Here is a 23,141-nt window from a genome sequence, read left to right as displayed (position 1 = left end):
TGCTACTTAGATTGCAGGCCAGGAGGACAAGCAGGAGAGAGGGTGAACAGGGCAAGTGGCTGAGGGGACCTGGGGCTGGGCAGGGGGCAATGGGGAGTCATGTGAGGTGTCTCTGGGGGCCCCCCCAAGGCAGTGGGGCCCCCAGGCAACCGCCTCCCCTTGCCTAATAGTAGTTACGCCCCTGCAGTTTCCTCTTTATGGCAGGCTGGCTCCTTCTCCAGCCCTTCCCAAATCTTCACTCCACCCCTTCCCTTCTCGTCTGGTTAAAGACAGTCCCCAATCTCGGGGCTAAGAGACTTTGCACGGCTGAAGTGCGGCCCCGAGCCTGGAAAAACGGCAAAGGGCCCCCCGGTGTGCCCCCCCCATCCGTGCAGCTTGGGAGGAAACAGGACACTTTCCCAGGAGAATTCCCAAGTGCAGCATGTTTGTCAAGGTTTTGTCTCTGGGCCGCAGGAGTATCGTGGTGGACTCTGGCCACTGAGCATGCGCAGCAGGCGGCCTTTCTGCTTTGCAGGCGGCAGAGGTGGCAGACGGAGCGGGTCCAGCCCGTGATCCAGAAAGCAACCCTGCCTGGACCCCGAGCTGCGCGCGCAGCCTGTCTCTCATGCTAAGCGCAGCGGCAGCAGCAGCCGTGCAGGTTTCCCAAAGGGCTTTCCTTGGGTGACGCCCCCCACCCCCGCTGCTCTCCTCCTCCGGGCTCCCTCCCCTGCTGGCTCTGCTTTGCATTTGAATGGGAGATGCCTGGGGGCCCTGCGAGAGAGAGATCCCCCTGCAGGAATGATGGGCCCTAGATGCACAGTCCTAGACTAGCCTCGGCTTGGCCTGCAGGGGGACCCAGCTTCAGTGCCTGGCAGCTTCTCCGGGTAACTTGTGGGGCTGGGAGTGAGTCCTGCCTGAAACTTTGGAGAGCTGCTGCCAATCAGTGCAGACAGTCCTGAGCCAGATGGCCCAAGGTCCCGACTCAGTACAAGGCAGCTTCCTCTGGCTCTTTCCTGCACCATTCCCTTTCCCATCCTTCCCTATCTCTGTGTTCCCTGTTTGTGGCAATCTGCAGTAGGCGCTGCGGAAGATCCCATTGAGACATGGGCTAAGAAAGGTGTGTAATATGCAAGCACTGTCCCTCTAAGATGATGGGAAATGGGCAAAAATTATGGTTTTGCTGTGGGATGGTTCATTAAGAATTCTGGGCGTGGTGGGCATGCTGAGCCAGGGAAACAGGTAGTTGTGGTAGCTGACTTCCATCAACTGCTATAACTGTTTTGCCTTATTTGTGACGCAAAAGTGATTATGGAGCGCAAGGAAGAAGATAGACTGGAAGCGGTCGTGCACCGCACAAAGCTATATGTGTCATCTTTTCATGGACTGAGGCTGCATGGATGGCTTGGAGATGAGGCAAGTACATATAAACAATTCTCAGTGCTCCTCAGCTTATGAAGCATATATTTATCTGTCTGAGAATGGATGAGTGAACATGTGCTTGCCTCAACAACAGGTGATCGATGCCTACTTGGCCAGCATCACAAGACAGCTGGGCGAGAAGGTATGCAATGATGCGGTTTGCGCTGCAAGTATGTCGCCTATTGCAGAAACATCATCGATTGTGTTTCCCAACATGCATTATATGTGCTACCGAAATAGATGTTGGGATCATCTGCTAAGGGAACTGCAACAAGTTTTGATTAGGGATGTGCAGCCATGCCATGATGAATCCCACCTATGCAATGTGATGACTGATACTTCCCAAGACTGATTATTGCAATGGTATCCTGTCTTCAACAGGTCTTGGCAGTGAATGCTGTGGCAGCCACAGCATGTCTGAATGGTGAAATAGAGGAATTCAGTATGGAGAAGGTAGTATCAGAAGATCTTTCTTGATTTCCCAGTTTTACAATTCCACAGCTGCTGTGAAGGGCCAGTGCCAGAGCAAAACTTTCCTCCCATGCAGCCAGCATGGCTCAGCATGGCTCAACACTGCCCAAATTTTTTAGCTGGACTACTTTGCTGCTCCATGTGTTCCCTTATGTCGACCTGTCCAGCAGGGTGCCTAGAGAGTATGCAGATGTTCGTTAGGAGAACTGTATCATGGTGTGTCATTTTTCTGATTGATGCTCATTCATGTTTTATAAGGTTGGACTTCTAAAATGTGATACAGTTGTGATGCCGTTCAACAGTCAACAACACTGGATGGTTGTGGTAAGATGCGAATCTCTCTCTGCGAGCAGTTGTTATGAGGTGCAAAATGGCGTATGCTAGCCATTAGGGATGTGCATGGTCCGTAGTGGTCCGGACCGGCACCGAGGGAGGGTCTCCCTTTAAGGGCGGGGGGGTAGAACTTACCCCTCCCGCCGCACTTCTCCCTCCGGCGCTGTAGTGTTAAGCGAAGTTTTTGGGGCGGCAGCGTTCCTCGCTGCCGCCCCTGCCCCCGTCGTTGGTTGCAAAGCCTTTGGAAGCCTCTTAGAGCAGCACGTCGTTGGTTGCAAAGCCTTCGGAAGAGCAGCACGCATGCGCACGCGGTGGTGCGCGCGTGCCTGTTGCCGCTGTGCACACGTGCACCGCCTACGTCACACGCTGCGCCGGAGGGGGAAGTGCGGCGGGAGGGATAAGTTCTACCCCCCCCGCCCTTAAAGGGAGACCCCCCCTTGGTGCCGGATTGCCGGACCGGTCCGTGCACATCCCTACTAGCAGTAGGAAGACAGTGGAAGACAGACTAGTAAGTCAGAGGGCTAGAGGGTCAAGACATTGGTCATTCCTTCTCCACTGCTCTGATACTATCCCTTTGATATGTAGATTGCTAATCTCAGGGACTAACTTCCTTCCTCTCTCTCTCTTCCCTACCTGCCCTTCTACCTTGCAACATGGCAAGCCTCTCTCCCTGCACCATATGTGCAGAGAAGATGCAGAATCCATCTACATCCAGCTAGATAGATAGATTAGAGATCCTAACTCCTCACTTTCCTATCTAGAATGGAGTTCCTTAATAAATGCCTTATATATTGACTTGAAACTATGAACTGGCTCCAAGTTACTTTACTCTCAGCATACACGCATGCCTAACTAAATCTGCTGTGTTGTGCCTCTGTGCACTCTTCTATAATGAGAAAGGGATTCTCTCACCACAGAGAATTTCCAACAATTCAAAGGTTGCATCTCTCTTTCTAGAGCCTATCGCTACATTCCTAGCAATGTTCAAGGAACTGTCAAAGGGCGGATTAAAATATTGCATGCTAGCTATGTGCAAGGAACTGGCCAGGCCAGATTTTTTTTAAATCACGACAAGATACACAACCTGGCTAGGGATGAAGCACAGCAGCCAGTTCCAGATGCTCGAATGGTTCAAACAGCTTTACGGACTGGGTTGACTGTCTACTTATAAAGGGGGAACCTGTGAATCTACAGGACTAGCAGGAATGAGCAGTTGTCTGCACTTGGTTGTTCTTTGTTTATAACCTCCCATTGATCTCACAAGAATTTCATGCAGGAATGGCAAAATGAAGCGACTGTTGGGTTATCCACAATAGGTTGACTTCTGCCTGAATGTCCACCTGACAGTGCGAAATTACAATTAGCACTGAAAGGTGGGGGGGAGGGGTGCTCAACAATGAGATTTGAAGGAACGGTTTCAGCATCTCTCCGCTTCTCTATGTGCAGAATCTTCCTAAGGGCTGAACACATTGAAGAAACAGTAGGGTGGCAAACCTGTTTTCTGAGTCACAGTGTTCAGCAGGATGGTCACAACTGCGGCCCTCTGATTCTAAAGGTAAGCAAGACATGACAGGAGACACAGTATCCAGAGGACCCATAGTGTGGGAGCAGCAGGGCAACTTTTCCTCTGTGTTAAATATTTGCTTAGTTTGCAGAATCTTACCTTCAGAGTGAGGAAATCACATCTGTACAAACCGATATGGACAGCATGGTGCAGTTCAGGAAGGAAATAGCAATGGGTTTACTTCAAGAATCAGGTAAAATGCATGTTGGAAGCAACAGATTGTGGTTTCAAAGTGCACTTCTGATTGGCACCTTGTAAGTATATCGGCACCTTGTAAGTATATTCAACACATAACCTGTGTTGAAGGTGGAGTAAAAGTGTTCACCGCTCACTGCTCCTGCGACTACAGCAAGTACTTAAATATTGCTTTTCATCCCGAGTTCTGGAATCAGTATGCATAGTAAAACAAATCAAACATGAATAATATGACCCCCTATTGCCAAAGGACTCACAGGGATTTTGCACAAGTTGTGCCACTTAGCCATTGCAAAACAACCTGATACAGAAACCAAGGAATCACACACACGAGAAAGTGCAGAGGTAGAGTTGCGCCAAGAAGGTGGAAGTATGAGGATGAGGAGAGCAGTTCCTCAAATGGAGCCGGAGGCTTCCCCCCTAAGCAGCAATCTTGACCAGGCACCTGTAGGCAGTATCACTACTATCCAAGCAAGGGGCAGCTCTCTCTGCACTGAAAACATGTCATTGTTGTTGATGGGGGCAATCTTTGCACCAAAGTTACATAGAGCAATTTTTCCTGCAGACGTTCTGAGGAAATATTGCGTCATGTGCGGCAACAAAATCAATGGGGATGACAGAAATACGAAGAGAAGCGCCTGGGTAAGAGCAATGAACAGCAGTGTTATTATAGTTACAGAATGTAAATGATGGATGGCAGGGGCAGTTGTGGCATTGCTCCTGAATACAGAGGATAGCGACATCTGATATATCACCTCCCCCCACACCAACAATTCATCTTTTGAAGCATTTAATCAAGGCCACTAGTGAATGTAGGAATGGGCAGCATTACTCCTAACTTAGGCCCTCCAGAAATTTAGGAGTGCATGTCTGGCATGTGCTTGGACGATTCTGTTGTGCAGACAATGTATACTGTCGCCCTCTGAGAACTTCTTCTCCAAGCTTGTCTGTTCACGATTCACACTTGAGGTGTCATGCTTGCATGTGTGCAGCGGACTAGAAGTGCATGTAAGCCCGCCCCCTCTACTTGGCACCTTCTTAGTTCGAAGCTGAAGCAATACCACACCCTACGCTGTAAATACGCAACACTGCAGCATTGGGGCATGCAATAAATATGTGATCTCTTCAGTGTTGAAGGTGAAATGTCCATTGTGCAAGCACTACACGCACAATGGATGTGTGCCTGCTGGAGTGTCAGTCAATTTAAAAGAAAAGAAGGCTGAGAGTGGCACATGCCGGTGACCCAGCAAATCTGCTAGCAGTTCCTGCACCAATGATGTCTTGTCTCTGTGCTCTCCCTACCCAGTGCAGTGCTGATGACAATGAAGAATAAAGAACTAAGGGATTATTTAAAAATGTGTGTGTGTGTGTGTGTGTGTGTAACCCAAATCAGTGATTTATTGAGGTCAATAGAAATGGGCAGCTGTGTGGTCACATGCCCAGCTCCTACATAACGCAAAATAATGTCGAAACGGCAAGCAAAAGACTAAGCCTTAGCAACCACTCAACATTAAGAAGTTCGAAACGTTTGATGGATCGTTATAGTGTAGTGCAATCTGACAGGGAGAGGGGGAAGTGATGGCCTTGTGCATCAGAGATGCGGAGCGATCAGAAAAGCCTGCCTGCATGGTGCCATTTGATGGGGAGAGGGAAAAGTGATGGCCTCGTGCATTGGAGCTGCGGAGCCATCAGAAAAGCATGGCTGGCTGAAATCTGTGTGGGTTTGGTGGAATATGAGAGGGTGCTGAGCACTGAGAGTCCTTTAGAAAGGAGTACCATCTGAGCTGAGAAGGGAGGTGGAGAGTGTGAACTGCTGGGTCCCAGCCCAGGAGTGGAAGCATAGTCCCTGCAAACTAATGGGAACCCAGTGCAGGACTGGAACTCAGGAGCTGTGTGCGCAAAACAGCAGTACCTCTGATGCAGCTTCACGCAATGGGAGCTCCTCACCTGGAGATAGGTGGATGTGACAGATGTATTTAGCAACGGTGCACAGTGCATTAGGCTGTGGCATGTTCCCGCAGCACGAAATATTTTCTGCCCCTCCCATTCCAGGTCACTCAACACCTGTGCGGTGAGTAACCACACATCTAATAGCTGAACCTGTGTCCACAAAATATGTTGGTGGGCTGGTAGTTCAATCTGACAGGGAGAGGGGAAAGTGATGGCCTTGTGCATCAGAGCTGCGGAGCCATTAGAAAAGGAAAACTGTCAGGGAAAAATGACAGCCTCTTGCACCAGAGATGTAGACCCCTAAGAAAAGGGAAACCGACAGGGAAACCTAGTGCATCAGAAATGGGAACCCATCAGAAAAGCCTGCACGGTTGGGGCAAACTGACAGCGACAGGGAAAACTGACAGCCTAGATTTTTAATTTGATAACCAGAGCGGGTTGGTGAAATATGAGAGGGTGCTGATTCAGGACCTGTGCGTGGAAACAGCAGTGACTCTGCCACAGCAGCACACAATGACAGCTCCTCACCTGCTCATAAGGGGACATGACAGATGCAGTTAATTGTGGAGTACACAAGTCGCTTTACTAATTCTAAAGTTAACATGAAGTGGGGTGCAATCACTGAAAAGTCCCTCTCCCTAGTAGCCACCTGTCTCCCCTCTTTTGGCAGGGGTCATCGCTTTGTTCTTTTGGATGCCAGGTGGAGACCACTCCGGCTTTTTGAAACTGGTTTTAAAAAATGTTTTGTACTGTATTTTGTATTTTCTGTTTTATATTGTAATTTGTTTTGTGTCATGGGATTTAATTGGATGTTTTGATTGTGTTGTTGTGAGCCACCCAGAGAACAAATAAAGTTGTTGTTATTGCCAAAATTTTTTAAAAAAAATCCAAAGTTAACGTGGGTAAGAGCTTCTGACAGGCGTTGGAGAGACTGAGCATGCTCTCTTTTTGCCAGCATTCAAGATGTCAGTTGTTGATAGATTGACCTTCAGGGTAAGGTCTCTGGCTTCAACTGGAGAGACTGAGCATGCTCCCTTCTTGTTCTCTTCTTGCCAGTTCTCTAGGCCTTTCACAGAAATTAGCATTCGTCCTTGGGATGCACTATTGTAGTCATTCTTCTTTGTGTTTCAGAGTAATGTTGTTACATAATTGCACATCCAATCACATGTGATGTGATTGTATTCATGTTCATGTGATGTATTTTTGCAGAATCTGGATTGCATCTCTTTGATATTTTAATCAGAAATGAAAATCTGATAGGGGTTTTGGGCAGAAAACGAAAAGGAGCTTCATTTAACCATACTGAGCATGCTCCAATGCTTTAGAGCATGCTCAGATGTATAGTGTACCACTCATTGATGGATAGGGCAAAGTGATACTACAACTGTAGTATTCTTATCCCCTATCCCCTGCCACTCAGATTTTGCTAGTACTTCCGTGTCATTGCTCATGCTCAGTCCCCATTTGTAGCCACTCAGTTGCCCATACTTGAAGAAGAGACTTTTGCAGCAATGTAATGTTTAAGATGTTTTAAATGTTTTTTTTTTCTGAACAAAACATTAAAATATTTTGGTGCTTTGGGAACATGGGCAGGAACGTAATTCATTATCTTCAAAACATTAAAAATTACATTTTTGAAAATTATATTTAAGATGTTTTATCCTGGGTACAGATTCATCTGTCACGTCCTCTTACGAGCAATGTAATTCATTATCTTTGGGGCAGAAAATAAAATAGAGCTTCATTTGGGCTTCGTTTGACCGTACTGAGCATGCTCAGATGCACCGGGCAGGACTCGTCGAGGGGCAGGGGAGAGTGCTGCTACACTGGTCAGAGCTCGTCGAGGGGCAGGGTAAAGTACTGATACACCACTTCTGTCACTCGAAAACGGAAGATCAAATTATTGGACACTTCCTATCACATGTTACTACAGTGTTTCTGGCGATTGGCCGCCGGAAAGTAGAGCGTTACATGCGCATAGAGGCAGGGCGGTATTGGTGCGTGCTTGGTCAGGTGGGAGGAGGCAGGACTCTGCTACCGGAATTGCTGGCGTGCCGTCGCTAGCCCAGGAAAGGAGTCCGCGTGGGTCTTGCTGCTGGCCGTGGCAGGGCGCGCTTGCTGGATGTGGAGGCGGCTGCTCTGGGCGACGGTCAGGGCCATGTCTAGTGGCGGGGCTGTCCCCGGAGCCCGCCGTCAGCGCCCGCCAAAGGACCCGCTGCGGCATCTGCGCGCGCGGGAGAAGCGCCTGGGCACTGCGGGGACCTCGACGAGTGGAGGGGCCAGGACTGTCTTCGTTCAAGTGGTGGCTGCGGGGACGCGAGATGCAGGAGCTGCGGTCTATGTGTTCTCCGAGTTCAACCGGTCAGTGGGCCTGGGATCCACTTCTTCCCATTCTGCTCAGCCGCCTATTTATTCTCTGCAGATCGGCTGAGTATAGTTGTCAAACTGGCTGCAGTATAGGGTTGTGTCCGGCCACAGAGTTTCTGGGTCGTTTTCCTATTCTGCGGTATGTCTGCTCACAGTATTGCTTAAAGCTACTGCTGCATATATACTGTTTTCCAGCCAATCAATCAATAGCTCTTAAAGGGCTTTACATAGAAAAGGATAAGAAGAAAATGGTTCCATGTTCCCAATCGCCTCAGCTGCCTAAGAAGAAACACAAGGGACACACCAGCAACAGCCACTGGAGAAATGCTGTGCTGTGGTTGAATAGGGCCAGTTGATCTCCTCTTCCTCCTAGAAATAAGAGAACCACTTCTTTGAAAGGATTCTACTCTGAAAGAATCGCTAACTAACCCCTAGTTAGCAAGGGGCTGACATGGCCCAAAGTAAAACACTTGGCAGGTCTCCATAATTCTCTGCAGTATGATTGGCACGTCTTCTGTGGCAGTGATGTGGGTACCTGGGCTGATTGTTCTTTCTGGAGAATAATTCTCTCCTGTCACACATTTGATCAGTGGCAGAGGCATGCACACTCGCTTCCCTGTGCCTTGCTAGGCTTGCTCCCCAGTCCTCTCTGGAGCTCTCTTTTCTTTTATTTGTATTATTTGTAGTTCTTAACAATTTTGGGTGTGGTTGTGGCAGAAGGCTTGCATCTTGTAGCTGTGGTTTCAGTTGGATGCTCCCAAAAAGAGTGAGTGTGTGCAATGGTCATAAGTCTGGATGCTGTTCATAGTAAAATATTTCATTTCAGGTATCTTTTTAATTGTGGAGAAGGAGTGCAGCGCCTTATGCAGGAGCACAAGTAAGCATAGTTAGATACAGGGTTTGAGGGTGGTGGTGGGGGAAGCCTTGCAAGCAAGTTATCTGAAATGATTTTAATCCATAACAAACTTATTCTCCACCACAGGCTAAAAGTGGCTCGCTTAGACAACATCTTCCTCACCAGAATGCACTGGGCAAATGTTGGTGGCTTGTCTGGTGAGTTGAGACTCTTCCTTGGTCTTCTCTCTTGGTGTATTTTGGATATTGCCATAGTTGATATCTAGCTTTGATTGACACATCAACTTTAATAATTCCAGTTGGTGGTCTTTTGATTGACCCTGGGTCTCTTGTGTAGCAGATCCATCACAGAATCAATACTGGTTAACTTTTTGGAGAAAATAATACCATTACTTATATTAAGATAATATTGTTCTGGTTCTGGCTCTGTACATTGTCAAAGTGCCAAGGATAATAAAAATGTGTGTAAGCTGCTCAGAGCATATGGAATACAGTAGGGTATAAACAAAGTTGGATAAATGTTCATTCTTGTTGCCTTTGTGTGGTGTTGTAGTGATGTTTTATTTTCATAACTTTCAAAGTCTTTTTGCAACTTCAGACTGAAGGCAGTTTTTAAAGCAAGTTCTTGTATTCTTTCTCTTCCAGGAATGATACTTACCTTACAAGAAACAGGGGTTCCAAAGTGTGTGCTCTCTGGGCCGCCACAACTGGTGAGGGTCTATATTTCTGCAGTACTCTTTTGTAGGACTTTTCTTCCATGACTAGTGAAACTGCATTTAAGTGGTGAAGAACGATGCTGACATCTGCTGTTCTGTGGGTTAGTGTCATATGGCTGACAATCCCATGTGTGACCTGACCAAATTAGTAGAGCCCAATCCAGACTTTGCCAGTGTTTACCCTTCTGGCAATACCTTTGTGTTCCACAGGAGTGGTAGTTGCAGTTCTGCTTTGTACAACAGGGCTGCAGACATTCTAAGGATGTCTGTCCAGTGTAGATTCAGAGCTGTACAGCTGATTTCTTCCCTTTAGAAAGGATTGCTTCCTGTTTTATCAGCTACAGCTTGCCTTATGATGACAACATTCTGAATAGTTACTTTCAGCACTTTTTGCTTCCCTTCCCATCTCCAATTTGTGTTGTACTTCCCTTGCACCTCTTAAAGCTGTGGAGTACATACACACAATATGATCACCTTCTCCATGTAGCAAATGAAATGTTTTACTTGACTGAACCTGAGACTATGTGAGAATAACTCATGCTAATATGTTGCTGGGCAAAACCCTTGACATGATGCATTTTTTTAGTATATGATGTAGTCTTTGTACGTATTTTTCAGAAAAACTACTTGGAGGCAATCAAAGTCTTTTCTGGCCGATTAAAAGGAATAGATTTGGGTAAGTTCTGTGTCTATTTCTTCCATAATGGCTGCAGCATGCTGCGTTTTTGTTGATTGAGAGGGCAGCCTTATTTGCCAGTGAATAGGATTGCTCCACATCTGCTGTGGTGAAACTTGATGCTCAGTTGTTAGTTCTTCTCTGGGAACTAATTAATAGTTGCTGGCCATATTTATATTTCAGGGGTGTCTAGCAGACAGCCAGCCTAAGCTTTGAAGTGTGAGGATTTGATTTTTTGTGCTCTGTATCTTTGATTCAAGGTTGTCCATGTAACTTTGTTCAAAAATGCAATACTCTTCTTTAGCTACACTGTTGGATTCTTAGTAAGTTGTTCATACTGGTTACTCTGATATTTAGTGTCTGTATTTGTTGCTAGCTGTGCGACCTCATTCTGAACCAGAATATCAAGATGAGACGATGACGGTCTATCAGGTTCCCCTAGTAGGTGAGTAAAGGTGCCAGGACTTTAATGGTGAGGGAGGAGTGGGTGCAGCCCAGTGGATTCAGCTTTGTAGAAGTCAAAGTGCAATGGTCAATCTCTGTGTCGGAAGCCAGAGATAAAAATGTGAAGGTGAAATAGTGGCATGCTTAGGCGGATCATAAGCCAAGAATAACAATTTGGCTGAGGAAATTTTGCTGGCACCACTTTCTATCATTTTTTCTTCAGTTTCATTTGGGCTATAATTTCGTGTTCCCAGTATTGACTTCTGTAGTGCTCTTCAGTGTACAAAGACTTAAATGTGTATTTCATTTATTCTCACAACTTGCTAGGACTCTTGTGACTGTATTGCATTTATTCACCCCGATAATCCAGACAGAGCCACTGAGATGCTTGATTCACTTACAGATGAATTCTCCAGTTTATTTAGGTGTCTTACTGTCCCTTTCTTAATTAATTTGGGTATTACAGAAAAGTAATATGGGTAGCTACTGCATTTTGAAACTAGTGTTGCTGGATTACTCTAGCATGACAGTAATGGGGTTGAACTGATAACATTTTGCAGCAGCTAATAAGCTCACTATATTGTGTCTGCACATAAAGATGTTCTTAAAAGGACATGAAAACAGTAAAAGTGGATTTTACTGATTATTTATTTTTAAAAAGTATTTCCAGGGCAGAGGTGAAGAGGGGTGTATGTGTGTTGCTCCAATCTGTCTTCCTCTCTTCCCCCCACTCCCAACTTGCTCTTGAATAGGAAAAAAGCCTTCAAATAAACATAGGCTACATCAGAGCTCTGAACTGCCAGCAAGTGTGGTTGATGAAAAACAGCATATGTCAAGGCGGGGATCTCCCTCTGTGGAACAGCAGTGCCTAAGGCGTGACAGAAGTGAAGAATCACCTGATAAAATGGGTGAGGAAGCCTTGCTTCTCGGTGTGGGGAGACAGTGGAGCATAGAGAATTTAAGACGTTTGACCGGTTCAGAACCCAGTTGTTACTCTTTTGTCCAGACTTCAGAGGGTAGCATAACTTAAGTGGGGGCGTGTCTCAGTGGGTATTTCCAGATGGTTTGGTGAGAGGTCTGCAGTCTTCTGGTACAGCAGTATTAGCAAACATCATGGGATCCCTATTCAAAATGACTCTGCCCCACTGGCTTGCTGACTTTGGCGGATGATGGCTGCTTCTAATTCTAAGTTATGTAAACTGTCTGAATCTGAAAGAAGGATTTCTGGTTTTGTTTTTTTAAGATGGTAGCTGGCATACTGGCCAAAGGGACCCATCTTTGGTGGTTGCATTTATTTGTAAGGTAAGAGCTGCTCTGAAGAATAAGGTGCTCAATGGTAACTACGTATACTGTCCCTCTGTGCAGAATACTGCTTTCTTTGGAAGCTGATTCAGTATCTTAGATACCCTTCACTTTGTACTTTGTCTGCTTTCCGAGTGAGAGGTCGTCTGAATTTGGTGGCATGCCAGATGACTTGGTCCTCGGATGAAATTTCTGATATGAAGCTCAGTTTGTAGAGAAGTCTCTGGGAATCTTCTGATACATCATTTTATCCTTTAATCTTTATTTCTGGCAGTGCTATAAATTATAAGAAAGATAAAATGAGCTTTGTTTATCTGCAGCTCCATCCAAAAAAAGGCAACTTCTTGGTGCTCAAAGCAAAGGAACTTGGTTTGCCTGTGTAAGTACAGAGGGCTTTCCAGTGATTTATTGTAGACAGGAGTATACTGCATATTCATCTCACTGAGATTGTCTAACTTTCTTTTTCAGTGGCACTGCCGCAATCGCACCCATAATAGCAGATGTGAAAGATGGAAAGAATGTCATGTTTGAAGGCAGAGAGGTATGGGTTCCCAGGTGATACTTTTATGCAGGGATCATAAAAAGCAGAGGAGAGCTGGTCTCATGGTAGCAAGCATGAATTGTCCCCTTTGCTAAGCAGGGTCCATGCTGGTTTGGAATGGGAGACTACATGTGTGAGCACTGTAAGATCTTCCCCTTAGGTGATGGGGCTGCTCTAGGAAGAGTGCTTCCCAAGTTCCCTCCCTGGCACCTCCAAAATAGGGCTGAGAGAGACACCTACCTGCAACCTTGGAGGTCAATGTCCATCTGTGTGTAGACAATACTGAGCTAGATGGACCAATGGTCTCACAAGATATAAGGCAGATTCCTATGTCCCAAGGCAATCTCGTTGTGCTTTTTGCTGTGTTACTCTATTGTGGATGTAACCAAGCAGGAATTATGCTCATTGTTCAGGCTGAGGAAGAAAACTTGAAATATTTTACTTGGTCTCTGTCTCACTCTTAGTGGGAATCTCTGAATGGATGAGGTTGCTCTAGCTTGGAGACAGAGCCATAGCTCTTTGGTAGAGCATCTGCTTTGCATCCAGAACCTCCCAGGTTCACTCCCTGGCATCTCCAGGGCTTGGAGAGACTCCTGCGTGCAACCTGGGAAAGCTGCTGCCGGTTATTGTAGGCAATACTGACTTAGATGGACCAATGGTCTGACTTGGTATAAGACAGCTTCCTATGTCACTTCTGATGTATTCTCATAACCTGGGTGAAAAAGATAAGTAGTGGCCTTACAAAGTGAAAGTAGGGAGATGTTAAATTGGAAAACTTTGCCTTTGTGGATGACTTGCTAGTCTAAAATTTGTGAAATATCTTCCAAAGGAAGAAGTACTGTATACTAGGGCTGTGCACTGGGGCAGAGCAGCCATTGATGAAGGATTTGCAGTGTACACATGCATCCTCTGCTGTGCAGAGGTGGATGCCTGTATTGCAGTTATCTCTATACAATCCCTCACATTTCCAGCATTGAGTAAGCTGAACCCGCCAATCAGACTGGGAAAGTGCATGTGGGCATTTGGAATCAGTAATTCCTCCCAGTGCTTTCCCCATGGGGATAGTGTTGGGAGGAGTTATAGTTCCTAGATGCCCACATACATCTTTCTGGTTGGGCTTGCAGGCTTCCATTCCTGTAGAAGAGACTCCCCCTTGGTGCGAGAAATGTGGGGGGATTTGTGGAGATGGCTACCTTCATGCAGCACAGGGTGTGTCTGTACACTGCAGATTATTGGCATTGGATGCCCCAACGCACAGCCCTATTGTATACCATGTGAGCATCTAACCCCTTGACTTCTTAGCTTGGGTTTCAAATTGCCAACTTGGGAGCCCAAATGTCCACTCTTTAGAATATTTGTAAAGTTTTCCAACAAAGCTTAATAGCTCCTCCACTAACAAGAGCATGTACTATATACTGTAACAGTTTATAATAGAACATAATACTCATCTGGATGTCTTGTTACAGATTTTGGCAGAAGAAATTTGTACCCCACAAGACCCAGGTGCAATCTTCATCATAGTGGAATGTCCTCATGAAGGTTTTATAGATGCAGTCTGCGAAAATACTACACTGCGAGGGTATGGTTGAAAAATGGGAATATCTGTTGTCTTACTCAGGATTTTGCGAGGGAGTACCACCTCGTGTGGCTGGCATTTCCTACCCCCTCTGTGCTAGAACCCCAGACATCCTTTATTGCCTGGGGCAAGTGCAGTAAGTCTCCCGCTAATTCCTTACATTGCCCACAAGAATGTGTCAAAGCATTAATAGATGCAGGAGTTAGTAGCAAAGCTAGTGAGTTTGAAAAGGAGTGAGTTTGACAAGGTTCCCTATGGTTTCAAATAACATTACAGAAATGGAGAAGGTATTAATAAGAGGCTTGTACCTTTACAATAGCTTTGGAACTGTTGAGCTGAAGTTGGGAAAGGCAGATTTGATTCTTAAGAGCCAGCCTCAATGTCTTCGAAGCCAGCATAGGATTACATAGGAAGCTGCTTTAAACCAAGTCAAAATATTGGTCCCTCTAGGTCAGTATTGATTGGCAGTGGCTCTCCGAGGTTTCTGGCAGGAGTCTCTTCCTAGCTCTACCTGGAGATGCCAGGGATTGAACCTGGGACCTTCTGCATGTGGTCTTGTGGTAGCAAGCATGACTTGTCCCCTTAGCTAAACAGGGTCTGCCCTGGTTGCATATGAATGGGAGACTTGGTGTGTGAGCACTGTAAGTTATTCCCCTTAGAGCAGGGATCCTCAACGTTGGGCCCCCAGATGTTCTTGGACTTCAACTCCCATAATCCCCAGGCCCAGTGGCCTTTGGCTGGGGATTATGGAGTTGAAGTCCAAGAACATCTGGGGGCCCAACGTTGAGGATCCCTGCTTTAGAGGATGGAGCCTCTCTGGGAAGAGCATCTAGGCTCCAAGTTCCCTCCCTGGCATCTCCAAGATAGGGCTGAGAGAGATTTCTGCCTGCAACCTTGGAGAAGCCTCCAGTCTGTGTAGACAGTACTGAGCTAGATGGACTAATGGTCTGACTTGGTATAAGGCAGCTTCCTATATTCTTATGACTGAGCTATGGCCCCTTCCCATTCTCAGGCACCAGCCCTTCACATGCTGTGTAAGAGGTTCAAATTCCTGCACACACACTTCAGTTTTCTAGGAGCTCGGTTTACCAGACACTGGTAATGACTTTGGTTATTTCACTTCTGAGGTGCTTGAAATTGTTCTGTAGGTGTCCCATGCCTCATAATGGGGAAAGGGGTCTGACCCACAATTTGTGAAATATTGCTTTATATCCAATATTTTGTTACAGGTATCAAGATGGGAAGCAGGACAATCCTGTGGCTTTAGTTGTTCACATAACCCCAGAACCTGTTCTGCAGGACGGTCGCTATAAGCAGTGGCTACAAAGGTTTGTCTCTTGACTAAACGTTCATGCTATCAATACTGATGAGCAGGTTTTCCTTCTACCCAATACAAATTGTAAAGCTGAGCTGCCATTGGGTCGAAGGTAAGTACTAAATAGTTGAATACATGCATTAGTTGACTTCCTGTCACTGCTGAAATAACTGGTAACATGTGCAAAGCTGTGATGGTGTGGTGGAGCATAGCAAATGGAGCATAGCAAACAGGACGTAGGAGTTCTGCAGGAGTTTAGTGGGAAGTGTCCGGGGAGCCTGGAACAAGCCCCTGCAATCACAAGGATCACAAGGAGCTTGGTGGAGAAGAGAACTTAAGTACATATCCCTCCCTCGTTTCCCTCATATTCTTGGGAAAGGCTGTTTGGACAGTTAAATAGTTGACCATTACAGCTGAGACCTATCCTAATAAACGGACAATAAGCTCCCTAAATACTGTAAACAGCCAACAAAAACAGTATGAAGATAGAAGGTCAGCAGGGGAAGGGGCACTTCCCAGTGTATTGCACAGAGTGCCACATGTATGACTATTTGCCCCATGGGCAGAAGTCATGGGTGTGTGCTCGGTGCAAGGAGCTCCTGGCTCTCAGGGAACAAATCCGTTCCCTCGAGACCAAGGTGGCGGATCTGGAGAAGCTCAGGGAGACAGAGAGGCATGTGGACAAGACCTTCAGGGATGTGATAGAGGCATCCCACTCCAGGGCTTGTAGCTCCTCTGCTGTCAGGGAGAATAAAGGTCTTGGGCAAGGAGGACATCGGTCTGAGGAAGAGGGAAATGCTCCTTTAGAAGGGACCCATTCCGTGGATGATGAGCCCATATCCTCTCGCACAGGGGATACTCCTCTGGGGGGTGGGGGCCTCCTTGTAGTTGGTGATTCGATCATTAGAGGGATAGAGAGATGGGTTTGTGACCCGCGTGTTGACCGCACGGTGACTTGCCTGCCTGGTGTGAAGGTTGCGGACATTACGCAGCGTCTAGACAGGCTCCTAAGCAGTTCTGGGGAGGAGACAGCTGTCGTGGTGCACGTCGGCACCAATGATGTGGGGAAATGCAGTTGGCAGGTCCTGGAAGCCAAATTTAGGCTGATAGGTAGCATTTTGAAGTCCAGGACCCCCAAAGTAGCATTCTCAGAAATGCTACCTGTTCCACGCACAAGTACAGTGAGACAGGCAGAGCTGAGGGGTTTCAATGCATGGATGAGATGTTGGTGCCGGGAGGAGGGGTTTAGATTTGTTAGGCACTGGGACACATTTTGGGGCAAGCAAGGCCTGTACAAAAGGGACAGGCTGCACTTGAACCAAGATGGAACCAGACTGCTGGCACTTAAAATCAAAAAGGTTGCAGAGCAGCTTTTAAAATGACACCTGGAGAACAGCCGATGGGAGCTGGGCAGTATCCCGTTTGGCAAAAGCCATCCTTTAAAGTGTGAGGCTGCAAAGAATTCAGATAAAACAGATGGGGACAGAGCAGAACCGCATAAAGAGCAGACGGGAGCCTGTGCCAGCAGGTCAAAGAGTCAAAAGAATAGCATACATCAGGGGAGAGATTCAGCATATAGGTGCTTATATGCCAATGCCAGAAGCCTCCGAGCCAAGATGGGTGAGCTGGAGTGCTTGGTGGCTAGCGCAGAAATAGATATAGTGGGCATAACAGAAACATGGTGGAACAGTGAGAACCGGTGGGACACTGTTATCCCTGGGTATAAACTCTATAGGAAGGACAGGGAGGGGCGCCTTGGAGGAGGGATAGCACTGTATGTTAAAGAAGGGATAGAATCTAACAAGCTAGAAAACCTAGGTGGACTGGAGTCCTCCACAGAAACCCTGTGGGTGACTATACAAGGCCGGAAAGGAAACGTGCTACTGGGGACGTGCTATCGCCCTCCTGATCATAATGCCGACAGTGACTGGGAGTTGCAGGAGGAAATCAGGGACGCATCAAGGAGAGGCAGGGCTGTAATTATGGGTGATTTCAATTACCCACACATAGACTGGGTAAATTCACATTCAAGTCAGGACAAAGAGGTCAGATTTCTAGATACGCTAAATGACTGTGCCCTAGAACAGTTGATCATGGAACCCACCAGAGAGAAGGCGACCTTGGATCTAATTCTGAGTGACACCCAGGACCTGATGCGTGACGTCAGTGTCATCGACCCTTTAGGGAACAGTGACCACAGTGCCATCAAATTCAGCATACATGCGGGGAGAGAATCACCAAGGATGTCTAACACAGACATTTTGAATTTCAGAAGAGGAAACTTCTCCAAAAGGAGAAGTATGGTGAAAAGAAAGCTGAGGGGGGAAATCAGGAGAGTCACTTCGCTCCAGAGTGCATAGAGTTTACTCAAAACCACAATACTAGAAGCCTAGTTAGATTGTATACCCAAAAGGAGGAAAGGTACCACTAAGTCCAAGAGGATGCCAGCATGGCTAACGGGTACCGTCAAGGAAGCCATAAAAGGGAAGAAGACTTCCTTCCAAAATTGGAAGGCCTGTCCAAATGAAGAGAACAGAAAGGAACACAAACTCTGGCAAAAGAAATGCAAGGTGACAATAAGGGAGGCAAAAAGAGAGTTTGAGGAACATTTAGCCAAAAGTATTAAGGGGAATAACAAAAACTTCTTTAAGTACATCAGAAGCAGGAAACCTGCCAGGGAGGCAGTTGGACCATTAGACAATGAGGGAGTGAAAGGGATTATTAAGGAGGATACGGAGGTTGCAGAGAAGCTGAATGAGTTCTTTGCATCTGTCTTCACGGCAGAGGATACTGAGCATATACCTGTTCCTGAACCAGGCTTTTTAGGGATGGAGGCTAGAGAGCTGAGTCAGATAGAGGTGACAAGGGATGATGTTCTAAACTGTCTGGAAAAACTGAAAGCTAACAAATCACCAGGGCTGGATGGCATCCATCCAAGAGTCCTCAAACTCAAATGTGAAATTGCCGACCTCCTTGCTAAAATATTTAACTTATCCCTGAAATCGGGCTCTGTACCAGAGGACTGGAGAGTAGCAAATGTAACACCGATTTTCAAGAAGGGATCCGGGGGCGATCCGGGAAATTACAGGCCGGTTAGCCTAACGTCCGTTCCAGGCAAATTGATGGAAAGTATCCTTAATGATAAAATTGTAAAACACCTAGAAGAACAGGCCCTGCTGGGAGTGAGCCAGCATGGCTTCCGCAAAAGTAAATCTTGCCTCACCAATCTTTTGGAGTTCTTTGAGAGTGTCAACAAGTGTTGGGATCAAGGTGATCCAGTTGACATAGTCTACCTGGACTTCCAAAAAGCTTTTGACAAAGTTCCTCATCAAAGACTCCTGAGGAAACTTAGCGGTCATGGGATAAGGGGACAAGTACATGTGTGGATTGCTAACTGGTTGAAAGACAGGAAACAGAAGGTAGGTATAAATGGAGAGTTTTCACAATGGAGGGAAGTAAGAAGTGGGGTCCCCCAGGGATCTGTACTGGGACCAGTGCTTTTTAATTTGTTCATAAATGATCTAGAAGCAGGGGTAAGCAGCAATGTGGCCAAATTTGCAGATGATACCAAACTCTTTCGGGTAGTGAAATCCAAAATGGATTGTGAGCAGCTCCAAAAGGATCTCTCCAAACTGGGGGAGTGGGTGACAAAATGGCAAATGCGGTTCAATGTTAGCAAGTGTAAAGTGATGCACATTGGGACAAAAAACCCCAACTTCAAGTATATGCTGATGGGATCCGAGCTGTCGGTGATGGACCAGGAGAGGGATCTTGGGGTTGTGGTGGACAGCTCGTTGAAAGTGTCGACTCAATGTGTGGCAGTTGTGAAAAAGGCAAATTCAATGCTAGGGATCATTAGAAAGGGGATTGAAAATAAAACGGCTAACATTATAATGCCCTTATACAAAACTACGGTGCAACCATACTTGGAGTACTGCGTACAATTCTGGTCACCACATCTTAAAAAGGACATTGTTGAACTGGAGAAGGTACAGAAGAGGGCAACCAAGATGATCAGGGGCCTAGAGCACCTTTCTTATGAGGCAAGATTATAACACCTGGGGCTTTTTAGTTTAGAAAAAAGACGACTGCGGGGAGACATGATAGAGGTCTATAAAATGATGCATGATGTTGAGAAAGTGGAGAGAGATAAATTCTTTTCCCTCTCACACAACACTAGAACCAGGGTTCACTCCATGAAATTGATTGCCAGGAGGTCTAGGACCAACAAACGGAAGTACTTTTTCACACAACGCGTGATCCACTTGTGGAACTTTCTGCCACAGGATGTGGTCACAGCCAACAACCTGGATGACTTTAAGAGGGGTCTGGATGACTTCATGGAGGAGAGGTCTATCAATGGCTACTAGTCGGAGGGCTGTGGGCCACCTCCATCCTCAAAGGCAGGATGCCTCCTGAGTACCAGTTGCAGGGGAGTAATGGCAGGTGAGAGGGCACGCCCCCAACTCCTGTTGGTGGCTTCCAGCGGCATCTGGTGGGCCACTGTGCGAAACAGGATGCTGGACTAGATGGGCCTTGGGCCTGATCCAGCAGGGCTGTTCTTATGTATGCTTAGAATTGCTGCTTTGAAGGGTAATAGTAATACAGCCTGGGTAAAGCCCATAAAAGTAACTTGTCCACCCCCCCCCCGCAACCCTTACTCCCCTTTTCCATGGGCCTTAGGGGCAGGAGTAGGGCTCCTCCTGCCTTGTTCTAGACTTTAAAAAAGATGGTGACTTATAGCCAGCTGCCAAGGACACTATTCCGGTTTCAAACACTGCTTAATCTGCTGCTGTGAGACACAGTGAGCAGGCCAGAGTGAAAGTCTTAGACTTGCCCAGATGTAAACCCTGAGTTGCCAGTGGTGACTGAGTAGGGGTTAGGATGGGGCAAGACTATAGTAATATGTAGCATTTTATGTAATGTGTGTTGTGTGTTTGAAATGCTTCTCATATATTCTTGATTATCTTTACAATGGCCCTATAAAGTAGGTCAGAAGTATTGCAGATGGAAGGGGCTGAGACTGAGGGTACCTAGTGAGTCGAGGACAGCAGTGAAAATAGGACTTCCCTGCTCATGCTCTGTAAGTCCCTAACTTGCACCAGCTCTCTCTTTCCTTGTTTCAACCTATTTCACATGCAAACCTACGTGGATGGAAATGCTGTGAATTAGCCTCTGCCACTATTGCTTTTGAGTGGAGTTTCATATTCTTAGGCGTTCCTTTGCCCAGTTTATTCTTTCTTGCTGCAATGATTGTGGTGGTTTTTCCCATGATCAGTAATACAGCTTATGGGAAAAGGTTAACAGCACTGCCAAGAAATTTAGGACCAACAAAAGAAAGCACTTTTTCACACAACGTATAATCAACCTATGGAATTATCTGCCACAAGACGTGATTACAGCCAACAGCTTGGATGGCTTTAAGAAGGGTTTATGGAGGACAGTTCTATTCATGGAGGACAGTTCTATCGATGGTTACTAGTCTGAGGGCTATAGGCTACATCCAGCCTCAGAGGCAAGATTTCTCTGAATACCAGTTGCAGGGGAGCAACTGTATAGAGGGCATACCCTTAGCTCTTGCCTGTGGGCTTCCCAGAGGCATCTAGTAGGGCACTGTGTGAAGCAGGATGCTGGACTAGATGGGCCTTGGGCCTGATCCAGCAGGGTTTTTCTTAAGTTCAGATAATGGTCAGTTTTAAGGGATACAAACAAAGCAAACCTTGCTTTCACAATCTGAGTGACAAGCCATCTAGGACCTACTTTAGGTCTCAAATGTCCCTCAGCAGATTGCTCTCCGTGGAACACCACCTACCTGAATGGGCCCCAAGAGTCTCTCTGTCATTGCTACATAAAGGCTATGGGCACAGAGTTGGTCGTGGATCAACAATAGACCCTTCTGAGGACCTTGGACCTTGGTCACCTATGACTCTACCTTTTTAATGTAGTCAGGCATTGGTTTAACTAAAATTGACCAAGGGAAGCCATTTTATAGTCCTTTTACATAAGGGTATGAAAACTGCTGACAGCAGCACATACGATGTTCTGTGTGCCTCTCTTCGGCCTTCAACAACTAGGCTTACTTAGTCAAAACAATTAGGTCATGTGCACCTGACTTTTGTTTTGAATTGGGAGGAGGGGTGAAATGCTCTAACAGGCCTGAAACAGAATGTTGCAGCAGAAGGGTTACATTTTGAGAGATTGCAGATTGGCTCCAACTGGGGTGGACAGACTTTGAATTAGAAGCTGAAATCTTTTCACAGGCAGTTACTCTGAAAGTTGTAGAAAATAGTTTTTGCTCTCCTCCTCATTTGCTATGAGTAACCTTGTCTTTTTGAATGCAACTTGTAACTTGAAGGATGTACCTTGACATGTCAGTGCTTGATTATTGTACTCCTGTATATTCAACTTTTCTCCAAGTAATGCACTTTGGCCTAATGCCAATGTTTGTTTTCTTTATCATTTTGACAAATAGTCAGTAGAGAAGAATGTACCCTGCAGTCTTTTAATGGTCTGAACTATCCTTGGATGGATTTATAAAGTGCTGTCAAGTCAGTGTTGACTCTTCGCAACCACATAGATAGAGTCTCTCCAGGATGATCTGTCTTCAGCTTGGCCTTTAAAGTCTTTTAGTGGTGCAGACATTGCTGTCGTAATTGAGTCCATCCACCTTGCTGCTGGACATTCTCTTCTTTTTCCTTCAACTTTTCCCAGGATTATGGACTTCTCAAGGGAGCTAGGTTTTCGCATAATGTGTCCCAAGTATGATAGTTTGAGCCTGGTCATTTGTGCCCTGAGTGTAAATTCTGGATTGATTTGTTCTATGATCCATTTGTTTGTTTTTCCTGGCTGTCCATGGTATCTTCAAAAGTCTTCTCCAGCACCAAAGTTCAAAAGTGTCAGTACTTTTTCTGTCTTGCTTTTTCAAAGTCCAGCTTTCGCATCTATAGAGTGTCACAGGAAAAACCATTGTCCGGACGATTCTAATCTTTGTAGGTGTAGACAAGTCACAGCATCTAAATATCCTTTCCAAGGCCTTCATTTCTACCCTTCATTTCAAGTGCTAGTCTGCGGTGTATTTCTTGACTGCCGGATCCTTCACTGTTGACAGTCGATTCTAAAAGGCAGAAGCTATCCACCACTTCAGTGTCTTTATTGTCAATTCTGAGGCTGGTTGCTGTACCCGTTGTCATTAGTATAGTCTTCTTTACATTTAGTGGTAGTCCCATTTTTTCACTGTGCTCCTTGACTTTCATTACTAGAGCTTGCAGATGATCCATGGATTAGCCTAGCTTAATACCACATGCATTCATTTTGCTTCCACGGGAAAGCCCAACATTGCTGGCCCTGAGGTCAACTATCTGGCATAATCCATCCTGAGGGAAGATGCATTTAAAATGGGCGTATGTTAAGGAGAAGATCATTCATGGTGAATGCACTG

General features: G+C 46.2%; 1 protein-coding gene across 2 annotated transcripts in view; it reads left to right on the top strand.

The window, feature by feature from the left end:
• Positions 1–7,874: 7,874 nt before the first annotated feature.
• The window catches only part of ELAC2 (elaC ribonuclease Z 2), a 29,637-nt gene continuing 14,370 nt past the window's right edge, over positions 7,875–23,141 (top strand). Inside the window, exons 1-12 of one of the 2 annotated variants that reach the window (XM_053294198.1) lie at positions 7,875–8,272; positions 9,105–9,155; positions 9,261–9,331; positions 9,779–9,843; positions 10,468–10,525; positions 10,902–10,970; positions 11,722–11,877; positions 12,213–12,271; positions 12,592–12,650; positions 12,740–12,812; positions 14,279–14,391; positions 15,618–15,716. In XM_053294198.1, coding sequence (XP_053150173.1) covers positions 8,034–8,272; positions 9,105–9,155; positions 9,261–9,331; positions 9,779–9,843; positions 10,468–10,525; positions 10,902–10,970; positions 11,722–11,877; positions 12,213–12,271; positions 12,592–12,650; positions 12,740–12,812; positions 14,279–14,391; positions 15,618–15,716 — 1,112 coding nt within the window. In that variant the 5' untranslated portion in view covers positions 7,875–8,033. The remainder of the gene's footprint in view (positions 8,273–9,104; positions 9,156–9,260; positions 9,332–9,778; positions 9,844–10,467; positions 10,526–10,901; positions 10,971–11,721; positions 11,878–12,212; positions 12,272–12,591; positions 12,651–12,739; positions 12,813–14,278; positions 14,392–15,617; positions 15,717–23,141) is intronic. The other variant, XM_053294197.1, reaches the window with a different exon arrangement.

The sequence above is a fragment of the Hemicordylus capensis genome, chromosome 2 (assembly GCF_027244095.1).
Source record: "Hemicordylus capensis ecotype Gifberg chromosome 2, rHemCap1.1.pri, whole genome shotgun sequence".
Classification (NCBI taxonomy): Eukaryota; Metazoa; Chordata; class Lepidosauria; order Squamata; family Cordylidae; genus Hemicordylus; species Hemicordylus capensis.
The sequence above is the reverse complement of the archived record's forward strand: the minus strand, read 5'-3'. Positions and strand labels throughout refer to the sequence as shown.